Genomic DNA, 12,473 nt, shown 5'->3' on the forward strand with positions numbered 1-12,473 from the left:
GTCTGGATGTGGCGTGCAGAGATCCGAGGCCTTTTGTCATTGCGGTACTGATCCACCTGCCTCGTCCGTGAGCCGGTTTGCTCAGGTAGCTCAGCTAGTTCAGCCTACAAAACGTTAGGAAAGGATAAATAGTCATCTTCATGGGGAGGAGCCTGTTCTTGATGTGATACTTGCGATATAGTAATGAGATAGACCAGTGACACAGAAGACACTTCTCGATTGCTCTCTAGCAATTAGCGGCAAAGCACTGTTCTTGCTAATGTGTTTTCCGGGAGACACTTGCAGGTGATTGCATCACGTCAACTCTGTTTGATTCCTGATAGAGTACTGTGCTGAAAACGAGCTGTTATTCCCCTTAAAAGTGTTGAGATTTTATAAACTGAATATAATGGACATTTACAAGCTGCTGCCCAGTGGTTGTTATCCTGCAACAAAGTTATTTTTTGCAACAGTTTAGATGGGCCAAGTTCAGTTAGTCCTGATGAAAGTTCCTGCAAACAAGTTCCTTTTCACAGACCTAGAACTGTTGTACTAATTTGTGCTTTAATGTGAGAATTTTGTAGACGTTGACATGTCAAAGTGTTCATTATGTCCAGAAAATGCTACTATCGCAAAAAGTAAGCAACTGATTAATATTGTCTACATGTTTTTGCCCTAGGACTTCTCCACGACTGCTTTGTGTAGCAACACAACAGAAAAATACTGGCCAGAACTTGGAGGAGGACCAGAGTCAGAGCCAAAATGACCAGAAGGTTGAACCCAGCTCTGCTGAAAAAATGGTAATTGAAGAAAAGGCTAAACTGGAAGAACAACTAAAAGAAGTTACTGTAAGTGTCTTTTGGTCATCAGGTTACATTCCTTACAAACTGCATAGCTAAGAGTCTTCATTACCAGTTCTGAGTGCACAATCTGGTTACAGTTGTGTGGCTGCTGTTTAGTTGTTGAATAAAAACCTGTAATTCTATAATCTCTTTAGACTTAAGAGTAGATGTACTGCAAGACCTGAGATGCATCCCTGGTCCAAAACTAAGATTTTTTGATAGTTTCTTTCCAATTTCTGGATGGAATATGACCTTCTCCAGCCTGAAAATTTGTTAGTGAGTTTCACTGACTTCAGTCCACTTAGGTTTTGCTCAGTGGAGAAGTAATTTTTGGAAGCCCATGGAAGGGTTTGAGTGCAGCTTTGATGTGTGTATTTGTGTGGGCTAAGAGTAGGCTTTCTGAAAACAGCTGCTGACTTTTCAAAGGTCGGGGTTAATGATGCTTAGCTTTTATATAATAGTGTACTTATTACATATTTAGGAAGTGGAAGTTTCAGACCTGCTCTGTTGGAGAGCCCTTCAAACACAAGGCTGAAGCCTCATGTTCCCTCTGTCTGGCCTAATTTATCTTGCATTCTCTCCCGTATGTGACTTCAGCAGATGGTAAAGGATGCCCTGAGAGGTGGGAGGTGTGGATTAAACAAAGGTGTTGCTTTTCTGGATGAGTGCTTTATATAAAATGTCTTTCTAGAGCGTTTGAGACTTCAAGAGGTAGCCTGGAACCTTCTATAGAAGCAGCACTTATGATCCACAAGTAGACTGGGTTTCCTTGGAGGACACTCTGTGGTATATATGGAGAGCGAAGAGATGGTTTGAAAGTCATGGCTGGGTTGAACCTCATTTTCCATAATGTCAAAATACGTTATGACTGATGAAGGCTTCCTGTGAACACACATCCAAAAAAGCAGAAATCTTTGAGTCATAAAACTTGATATATCTGTAGAGTTAAAAATGTCTTCCAGCTAATCTCTTGACAAATACTGAGAGTTTGAAAACCCATCTTATTTCCTTTCCCTCACTTCTGTCTGCATTGAAGTGAAGCAAACATCTGCCTTGGTAGGAAGGATGCTGTGATAATTGGCATGTTGTCTTTAGATTACTCTTTAGATGGTGGGTTTAGGCTATGTAACTGTTTAAAATGCTGTTTTATACTGAATATGCTGTTTTCAATTACTGTCAACTACCCAGCCACCAGGAATGAAATCTCTTCTGTCACTGTTTTTTTTTTTCTTCAGGACAAGTACAAGCGTGCCTTGGCAGATGCAGAAAACGTGAGGCAAAGAAGCCAGAAACTGGTAGAAGAGGCAAAGTTATATGGTCAGTGGAGGCTCCTTTTGTGTGTGCTCGTAAGACCCAGGAAACATGAAACCTGGAAAATTAACCTGACTGGCCAACAGTTTTGACAAGTTGTACTTCCCAGTAATTCCTACTACTTCCTTAAAAAATGTATTCGAGGCAGAGAAGTTTGAACGGTTCCTCACTCTGCATCAGAATTGTAATCATCTTGCTAGACAAGGGCAAGACTTAAACTGCTAAAGTCAACAACTTGAAATTTTCTTTAAATTTAGTATCGGATTTCCTACAATATATACTGCACTAGTGGATTTTTCAGTAAGGTTTGCAGCCTGAAGCTTGCCTTTTTCGTGCACTTCGGCCTCAGAACTGACTGCAAAAAACTGAACAAAGAGCATGGCATATTAGCTTTCCTCTGATTTGGGTTTTTTTGTTCTTGGTGTTTGTTTTGGATTTGGTTCTTTTTTTATTTGAATAACTTTTCTGTTCTGTTGAAGGCCATAGCTTTCAAATAGAATTAATACGTTTAGACAGGTAGATTCTTTTCAGTGGTAAGAGTATACAGTCACTGGTTACGAGGAGTGCTAGAAACACATCTTTCTTCAAGAGCCAGGCTACTGACATCCGATTTAGTTTTTTGATGGCTCAAACACAAATCTGTAAAACAGAAATTGTATGCAAGTACTACAGCAGAAGAGTGCTGTATCAACTTAGTGTTCGACTGTCACTGGCTTGAAAAATGAGTTGGCCTTTTTTGCCACATGCTATACACAGCTGTATAGTTTAATTCTGAATACAGAAGTCTGAATACAGGGTCTTCAGTTAATGTGTACTGCAAAAAAAAACATTTCTCAGTTAGTTACGTACAATTCTTGTACCATTTTCAGGGATGTTTGAATGCTTCATCCTAAAGTTGATTTTCAATAAGCATTGTTTCGCTAATCTGCCACTTAGTGCAGAAGGACTTTGAGTCATGTCTGAGCTCAGAGGTGCTACAATGGAAATAAATAAATAAATTTTCTCATGAAAACTAAATTACAGATAATCTGCATGATTGTAAGTTTTATCATTCGTATGTGACTGCTTTTTCTGTTGAAGGAAGAGAAACTCACTTCCGAGACTTGCATAAATTCACGAAGATGCAGTCACAGATATCTGCGGAGATCACTTAGGAAAAAACAAAAAACAAACAAACAAAAAAACCCACCACCAAAACAAACCACCTTCTGAAGAGTTTGGTTATTTGGTTTGATCCAGATCACCAGACAACTGGTTAGTCTGTGTTTGCGACACTTCAGCCCTAACCACACTTTTAGTTTTAATTTAAAACCTCGATTCACTTGTTCATTATTTTTGGAACTACTTGGACACTGTTAGTTACTTTTCTGTGAAGAGCTCAAGCCTCTGTGGAGCTGCGCAGTTTTTTAGCTTAGGAATTGCTCGGTCTTTACAAGGCACAGTTTTTGACTCTGTAAAAGTGGTTTGTAGTGGAAGGGAGAGGTATGAGTTCTTCTCATTCAGTGAAGAATCTCTGTTCATCTCTTGGACTCCTCACCAATCTGACTACATGCTTTTTCTTCTGAAAATATTTTTAGCACATCAGATTAAAGGGTAGGAATTGGGCAACATAATGCTTTGAACTTTAGGTGAATCCCAGGATGAGAGAGACATGAGGATATCACATTAAACCATCTGAAGGTTTTAGTAACTTCGGTTGGAATTTTAACTGTTAGTGTCAGGTCATCAGTGTAGCTTTAGTTCTTTTAAGTTGAAATACATTTTTTCCATAGAACTAGAGCAGGTGGTGTAGATTTCAAGGTATCTGTAAGAGTTCCATATCATCAAGTAAAATTGGAAAGGACAATTTACCCCAAATGTTATTAACCCACACTTATGTCCAGTATCACGTATCTGTTAAAAATCTAAACCAGTACAGATTATTGCTGTTGTGGTTTGGTTTGTTGTTTTTTTTTTTTAACACGGGTTTCCCTCAGTGGACTAATCTCATTCCCTTCTCTTTTATTTCTTTTTAGGGATTCAGAGCTTCTGTAAGGACTTACTAGAAGTTGCAGACATTTTGGAGAAAGCAACAGAAAGTGTTCCAAAAGAAGAAATTAAGGATGAGAACCCTCACTTGAAGAGCTTATATGAAGGTCTTGTTATGACAGAAGTACAGATTCAGAAAGTGTTTAAAAAACATGGCCTGCTCAGACTGAATCCTGTCGGAGCCAAGTTCGATCCCTATGAACACGAGGCATTGTTCCATGCTCCCATGGAAGGGAAGGAGCCTGGCACTATTGCATTAGTATCCAAGATTGGCTATAAGCTGCATGGGCGTACACTGCGGCCTGCCTTGGTGGGTGTTGTGAAAGATGCTTAGCTGCTTAATCTGAGAATTTTAAATGCCATACAACTATTAAACAGCTGGATGGTTTTTCTCTTACACCATGCTCTCCTCATTCCTCTGCCCCCGAGAGGTGTAAATGAATTGGCTGAGGTCTCCCAGGAAAAATGAAGCAACTGATGAAATTCTCCTGCTTAGTGGCCTTCAACATCACTGTTCTGTAAGCTCTCTTCTTAGGTGTCAAATACAAGAGCCATTAAGTCCTCTAATGCTTTAGAATAGATTACATTTTTTACAACTATTACTACTGAAGGTGCATGAAATTGGAAGGAACAAAATGCTCACAAGACTTTTGCAGTCTCATGTTTATCACTATGTGTAGATTGAACATCCAAATAGTGGTTCAAACACTTCCTTTTGTAGAATCTAACGTTGCAGAAGTGGGTGAAGTAGTACAAGTAACTTGTTTTCTACAAGCATCCCTCAGCTTTTACACGCTGATGTCATAAATGCCCTTTTTTTGTCTGTTCAGAAATAACCTCTCTCAACAAATGAAATTTAAACCTTTGTGAATTCTGACCTGTAAATAAAAGGCAACGGAGAGTAGACATCTTCTGTAATTGTTCAACCCTTTTTGTTCTGTACTAACATTGACTCAAGAAAACCATCTAATACTTGTATGGCATTGAAGAACCAATAGAATTTATCCTATCTCTGGATTTTTAATTTAATATTGTATAAATTGGTTTAAACAATTTTGATAGTCTTGTAACTTCCAAGCTTTACTATCAGTTTGTTATGCAAACTGTAGTTACAACCCTGCTGAAAGCCTGAATACCCAAAGAAGCGAGTAGCTGAGAGTTTGGTATATACTGTCTTTTAGAATTACATAAATAATTACAAGTGAAGTGGCTCAAACAAAAACGTGAACTTAATTTCATCTTCATTTCTTGCATTTACTCAGCTTGGATCTTAAGTTGCAACAGAACTTTTCCCATATGCAGCTCTTGCCATGTGTAACTCTACCTGCTGCTCCCAATCCTCCAGAATCAGGCTAAAATACAGTACGTGATTAACTGAGTGCTTTGTCCTCCGTTTGTCTGGTCACCCGGATAGGAGTGGATGGAACTTGGCAGATTACACAACTGACAAAGCACCTGTCCTCTTGCATCCTCAAAGCCCATACATTTAACACACAGGACAGAAACCTCAAACTTATGCATGTTATTAGGACCCAGTAAACAGTAAGTACTTCTGAATTTTTCAGCCTTGTTTCTGGTTGTCTTGGATTAAGGAGCTTCTTTTACCTTAAGGTCAAGTATTAATTTTTTTTTTTTTGGTTCAGATGCAGAGTTGCCAACAGCTTACTGAACATTAGACCTACTCATGGTGAGAAGTGATTACTTGTCCTTTAAGTACTTTTTTTCCCCAGTGCTGGTTTGCCTTATGGGAATGAGATGGTTAACTAGGAACAACCTAAGTGCATACTACTGTTTGAGGGTTAGGCATGTTTTAAGGATTCATTCATTCTTTCTCAATTCTAAGAAAATTAATGCTTTGACTGGGCAGGGGAGGGAAAAGAGCTTTTGGTGCATGTAAGAAGACAACTACAGTTTTAACTTTTTTAAACTAATCAAGTACAAAGATCAAAATGCAAAGATTGGATGTAAAACTATAGGGGAAAAAAAAGGGGGGATTCTATATACTTAAGTTGAATTTGAAAGCTACTTCCTTCAGTCTGGATTAGAGCATGCTGTAGCTGTGTGAAGGATTGAAGAAATAGTTTTGTTGCACTCTGATTGGAACCCATACTCAACTGATACGCCATAAAGGAATCAGGGTTGATTTATATACCTTTCTAAGAACTGTCATGTGTTCTGCCCCGTTCCAACCTTTCTGGATCTAAACTAAAACTAATAACATCCTGAGTATAGAAGTTTTTTCCAGTAGGGCAATTAAAACAAAGGGAGAGCTTCTTCCCCAGCAGATTAAGATTTTGTTAATGAGCTTCCCAGTGCCTCACACAAACTCTCTTTTTTGGACTACGGTACTTCATTCAAGGTGTTCTTAAACACAAACTACGGTTAAGTGTTCATCACAAGTCTCAAACTAGTATCTTTAAAACTGATAACCAAGTATCTTATTTAAGTGGTTCCTTTTCCTTGGCCTGCCCATTCAGCGAGGCTTTCAGCATGGGGAGCTTCAGTCTTCACTGAGAGCTGAAACCACCTGCACACTCTGCCATACAACAGTGAGAAGCACTGAAGAAATCAAAGAACAGAGGGAGGTGGTTCTGAAATTTAAGCATAAGAGCAGCCAACAAAGCTACCACCAGTACCTCTCATTCAGCTATTTCATAAAGACCACTTCTCCACCCATCATCATTTAGCTAAAATGCATCTCTATTTGTTATTGCAAAGACTTAAGCCATTTTCCTCGGTACGCAAGCTACATTACCATTAAATCAATAATGGAAAGAAACTTTAATACAAGTTTATTTACCAATATACAATGCAAAAACCTAATAAAATGCTGAGTGTGCAGAACATGTTAGGTTTTACATTATTTCAGCACAGGCATTTGTGTGTCTGGCACAGCTACACCAGTACACTATTCAAATGAGTGCAACATTCCCTTTAAAAGGAAGAAGCTGATGAGCTGAACATGCTCACCAGGTACCTTCCTTCACAGTATTCAATGTGTCATCACTTAAGAGCAACTGGAGCACATGCAAAAACATTTTGCAAGAAGCTTTAGTAAACAGAAAGGTTAATGAAGTCTGTTACAGTTGCAAAGAATTTTGATGCAGCTGCTGCCCAAGAGAATAATGGCAGAGTGCTTAGTTTGTGTGATTTACAAGGCAGTTTATGGTCAAAGACTCATGCAGACCTACTAACGCTGTTCTTAATGCTTGCTGAGACTGCAACAGAACATGGGGCAGGAGGGTCTGTATCCAGAATACTCTGTTAACAAGCCCTTCTGCACTAGGTAGTGCACACAGAATGGAGATTAATGCTGCCTTGTTACCTAGTGAGCAAATACTACTGTAAAACATCACTGGGACTGGACTGATTGAAGTAAACATACAGCATTAAAAGAGACTTACTGCTGCCTCTATCAGTAGCAGAAGATCAGTATTTTGAACAGCTTATGGAGTGTCCCTTTTTCATAGGCTTACATCAGTGCTGTTTGTTAGGACAGATATGATCATTAGTAATATCTTTAATTAGAAAAGTCAAGAGCATTAAGCATATAAAACACCTTTTCATTAGCAACATGAAGGCTAGGTTATTTGTACAGTACAGGAAGCACTTCCAGATCAACACAAGATACAAGTTGAAGAGCTCTTTGCCATGTTTTTTCTCAGCCCCTTCACCACAGGAGAGAAGCAGCATAGCTCTAGTAAATTGCTGGATTAATATAACTGCATCTCAACTTAAAAAGAAACAAACAAGCAGCAGCTCATTACGAAGGAATGCTTAGACTAAATCAGTTCCATGTGAAAATATGGAACAGCAGCATCCTCTAGTGCAAGTCACCTTTAAAATTAAAAGCATAGCTGACAATGAGACACTGCTTCTAGGGAAGCCCTTTCCAAGGGACTAGTATTTGCTAAAGCAAACATTTACCACCTTGAATTTGCTTGCAAGTATAAAATAAATATTTGATATCCATATTTCATACATTAAAAATACTTTATTTTACATTCATTTTGATGTTCAATAAGTTATGTCTAGCACCAAAGAAACATTTTGGAGGGGCTGAGGAATTAAGAAACTACAAAGTATAAACGCAGAATTCACTTCAACATTTAAATGACTCATTGGTGCCTTGATTATTTTCTTTTAAGTTATTGATCAGATGGGCTTTAGACTATTGCTTCAGTTCTACACTGCCAAAACAGTGTAGAAATATAAAAATCAGAGATTTGAGAAAAAAAAAAGACAACAAAAAAAAAACCCAATTCTTTTAAACTCCCAGCTACATGCAGAGTTGAGGCTCCAGAACACTCTCAGTAATGGTATGTTATGGCAATTAGGTAACAAGTTAACAGGAAGAACCAAATTGCATAACTAGAATACTAGAAAGAAAGGCTGAGCTTCCTTTCCACAGGAGTAGGACAGAAAATAACGAAGGGTTTATACCTTACGAACTTGTGTGCTGTTTGTACACACGTACAGGGTGGAAATGGTTCTTAAAGCTACTCAGCACATTGCAGTTAGTTCCACTGCTGCCAAGGAGAGACGGTTTTGTCTCCAGTTTTGTCTCAAGTATTCCACAACAAGCCACTTACAGGTAAGCCAAACAAAGTATTACATCTGAGAGGACATAGCCCTTACCTTTTTTGAAGGAACATAACATCACAAGCTCAAAAGAAAAAGGCACTAGAGTTTTGGGTTTTTCTTAGAAATGCTGGCTTTGTAATTATACCCCTTTTATTCTAAACTCACTGGTAACACTATTTTGGTAATGCTGGATATATTAACTAAAACCCAGTCCTGATCAGTATACCTCTGCCAAGTTGCAGAATTAATACTGTTTTAATATTTTGTGGTAGTCTTGCTGACTACAGCCCAAAGCATCAAACCAAGAGGATATTTCCAGTGCTTGCACCTGTTCTGAAGCCAGTCAAGTTCTATGTTTTGGCACACCTGCCATCTTCCATGTGGCAACCACCATTATTTATTAATTTGGTTAAATACCAGCATGGGAATTTAAGGATGAAATGAACATAAAAATCATTTTCTACTCCTCCTTCAACATGTTTCCCTTAATCAGTAGATCTTCCTAAAACCGTACTGTGGATCTGGCATTTCTGTTACACGCTGTGTTACACTGCCAGCTGGTGCCTGTCGCAAGCGCCCAGTTCAGGCTGTAGTTGTTAAGAGTTGTGAGGAGTTACCTCTGAAGGTGCACTGTTCTCACTGCAGTGGGCTGCATTCACAGTTCTACCATGTCAGTAATTTCAAATTCATTGTGTTTAGTCTGGTATGTTTCAAGGTATGTGCAATTAGAACCCTGTCATGGCTTGATTTACAGCTCCGTACTTAGGGAGGACATTAGCTGTGCATTTTGACCTGATCTGTATCACTTCTCATTTTTGTTCTTAAAAACCGATCTCAGTGATCACTCTCCATTTGAGAATCTCACTACCTTTCCCTTCCCCTCCCAATCAAATTCAGAAGGAGGCAGCTACACCTCCTCAGCCCAGACAAGCTTAGAAGTTAGATACCAAAGGAGGAGGAGTAGGCTCCCCTTACAAGAAGAAACAGCGATTTTGCTGCCCATTTCTGGCCCAGATCAGCCACTTCACAGTAGTGCTGACCCCTCCTCCAGAACAGAGCACCACAGCTGCCATGTAGTCCTGCAACTTTGCTTCTAATTAGTTAACACCAGAGCTTCAGTGGGGTCTGTTTCATCAAAAACTCAAGTCACAGCTATGTCTGGATCAGCTGGGTGTGAAGGTAGCTCATCAAGAACCCTTTCCACAGCACAAGTGCCTGCAGGCATCTCACCTACCGCATTTCTTTCCTTCCACTCCCTGCCATGGCTCATCCCTGCTGTATTCTTGACAGAACCTCACCCCGTTGTCCCAGCGCCCTGGCTGTAGTTACTAAGGAGAATGTTCTGAAAGTTTAGCAATGGTCACAAACATCCCCACTCACCGTGTTCCTGAGCTCAGGACTTTTGTAAGCTTCACTTTGCTGCCAGCATTACGCCCAAAAACAAAACAAAGGCAGAAGAAAGTTTCCAGCCAATGAAACTACCTCCCACCTTCAAAGAAAAGCAAGGATTACACTGATACTCATTTGTCCAATAGTAAGGAGTAAAGTAACTACTCTGGGACTACTGGACTTGAGTAAGTTCACGTAAAAGAAATCTGTTCTAATAATGTACCAAAAGCAGTGAAATCCAATGTAGGAGTTTCACAATGAAGTATTTTCCATGATCCAAAGCAAAAGTCTATTTGAAACACGGATCATGAATACTGTGGGGGTTTATGTACTTGCTTTTTTTTGTTTGTTTTTAAGTGACATAATTTCTGTATCTTTGGGGAGGGAAGGAAAAAAATAACGGAGTCCTTGAGGCTGTAATGAGCCTCTGCTGTGTTTTTCCAGATCAGCTGAGTTTCATGAAGCATCCCTGGATATCCAACCACTTTCTGTTAGAAAGTTTAAAATCCTTTTCTTCAGTACCTTATCTAAGTAACTGGGAAGGCGACTCTTTGAAGGAATTCCTTGTCTTTTTTGCAGATGGTCTTTAATGATTATAGTTTTTACAGTCACATAACGTGCCGGACTCAGATTTAGAGAGCTGCAGAGCACCTTTTCCCTGTCTGATAAGAGTTCAAAGCCAGGCAGGTTTTCAATGGCAGCAAATTCACCTTCTTTACCATCTTCCTTCCCCCTCTTGGAACTAGCTATGTTTTTGTTCTCCTTCCGCTTTTCCCGTTTGTGCCTGGCTGCCTCGTATTCTGCAGATTCTTCCATTTTGGTGATTCCATTTCGACGATACCGCTGCAGCTCCCGAATCTTTGCTCGGAGTATCCTCTCCTTGTGCATGTTCTCAAAGAAGTCTTCGAACTCCTTACAAGACATGAACTGGTAGAGAGGCCTCAGTTTCAGCCTCAACTCCTTCTCTTCTTTTGTTATCTTCCGTTTGGGAGCTTTCTCCTTGTCCTTTTTATCCTTCCCCAGAAAGGCTGGTACCAAGTTATAGTCTCGTGCAATGTTCTTCCGCCGTTGCCTCTCCTTGAGTTTCCTAACATACATGTCTACGTGAGCTCTTTTTAACTCTATTTCAACATCATCATCATCATAGTTCACCGAAAGGCCACTGATCAGAGTCTCTGCATCTTGATCGTATTCAATCTCGTAGTCGTCCCGAAGTGGCATGTATCCCAACTGCTGCTGTTCAGCCACCGATATATCCAGCGGTGGGAGCGGCGTGGTCAAGCTAGGAGAAAGCGGGCCGCCACTGGGACATGTGTGATCTGTTACTCTGTTTGGAATAGTGTCGGGGATGCAGGCTTTTCCCAGGTTGCCATGGATGTACATGCTCACATAGTGCTCCATCACTTCCTGAGGCGTTCGGGATGCTCCCACATGAGCAGCCATGTCCTCCTAAATGGAAAATAAGGAGGAGTGATAAAATGATTCCCATTACATCTCCAGCATAACGTGCACCCAGGTAAGAGCATGACTTCTTCTTCCCTGCTCCTACAAAAGCCAACTCACAATACGTAAACTTTTGTAGCAATACTGCAATTAGGCACATTTACATCAGATCTGCATTTTTAGGTTCAGGTAAGTATTTACAAGTGCACAGGGGCACATAAGCCATGAAAACAACACCAGAAACATCACTAAGGCAAGCTGCAGCAGATCCTCTGCGCACAGGAACACCATCGAGACACTGGATCCACACAGTGATTCCTGAGCATCCCTCGCTCCCTCAAAAAGTCAGCTTGCCATCATGAAGAAGCTTTCTAAGTCCCCAGGCAGCACTGAGGTCACTATGTCGTTTGGATTTTACTCCTTTTTGTTGCACTGCTGAAGTATTTAGAGCAGTACAGAAATAAAGATAGTATTTACTCTTTTCTAGTTACAAGAACTAAAACAAGCTACAATAATCATAAACTTTAAGATTTTGAAAAAGTCTTTACATTTAATGAAGCAAAACATAATCAAATCACAATTAATGGATCAAACGATGATGCTTTTTACTTCTTTTTTTTTAAATGACCCTGACTGTATACTGACACAGAAGACAAGCAGCAAGTTTGCAGCTGCAACATACTAAAGGAAAAGACCAAACACTAAGAAGAAGAAGGTCTAAGATCTGGAACACAAACAGGCTGGGGGGAAGGCATATGCTGGAACTTAAGGTAACAACAGGTCCGAGAAGCCCAAAGCGCTCCTTTGCCCAGCAGCTCTCGCACAGGTAGCCCACACAAGGTCAAGGGGCCACCATGCAGCAGAGGCACCTGCCAGCCAGCCAGCCAGAGAGGCTGC

At 40.1% G+C, this 12,473-nt stretch overlaps 2 protein-coding genes across 2 annotated transcripts; one reads left to right on the forward strand and one right to left on the reverse strand.

The window, feature by feature from the left end:
* The first annotated feature begins 657 nt into the window (after positions 1–657).
* GRPEL1 (GrpE-like 1, mitochondrial (E. coli)) lies at positions 658–5,377 on the forward strand. The gene is made up of 3 exons (XM_009707420.1): positions 658–827; positions 2,057–2,138; positions 4,148–5,377. The coding sequence occupies exons 1-3, from the start codon at positions 777–779 to the stop codon at positions 4,492–4,494; spliced, it is 480 nt and encodes a 159-aa protein (XP_009705722.1). The 5' UTR covers positions 658–776; the 3' UTR covers positions 4,495–5,377.
* A 5,212-nt stretch (positions 5,378–10,589) lies between these two features.
* TADA2B (transcriptional adaptor 2B) lies at positions 10,590–11,582 on the reverse strand (the record flags this gene model as incomplete). The annotated part of the gene is made up of 1 exon (XM_009707421.1): positions 10,590–11,582. A coding segment is annotated over one exon (993 nt), but the record flags the coding sequence as incomplete, so codon positions are not given.
* Between the last annotated feature and the right edge of the window lie 891 nt (positions 11,583–12,473).

Source organism: Cariama cristata, unplaced genomic scaffold, assembly GCF_000690535.1.
Source record: "Cariama cristata isolate BGI_N322 unplaced genomic scaffold, ASM69053v1 scaffold8649, whole genome shotgun sequence".
Taxonomy (NCBI): Eukaryota; Metazoa; Chordata; class Aves; order Cariamiformes; family Cariamidae; genus Cariama; species Cariama cristata.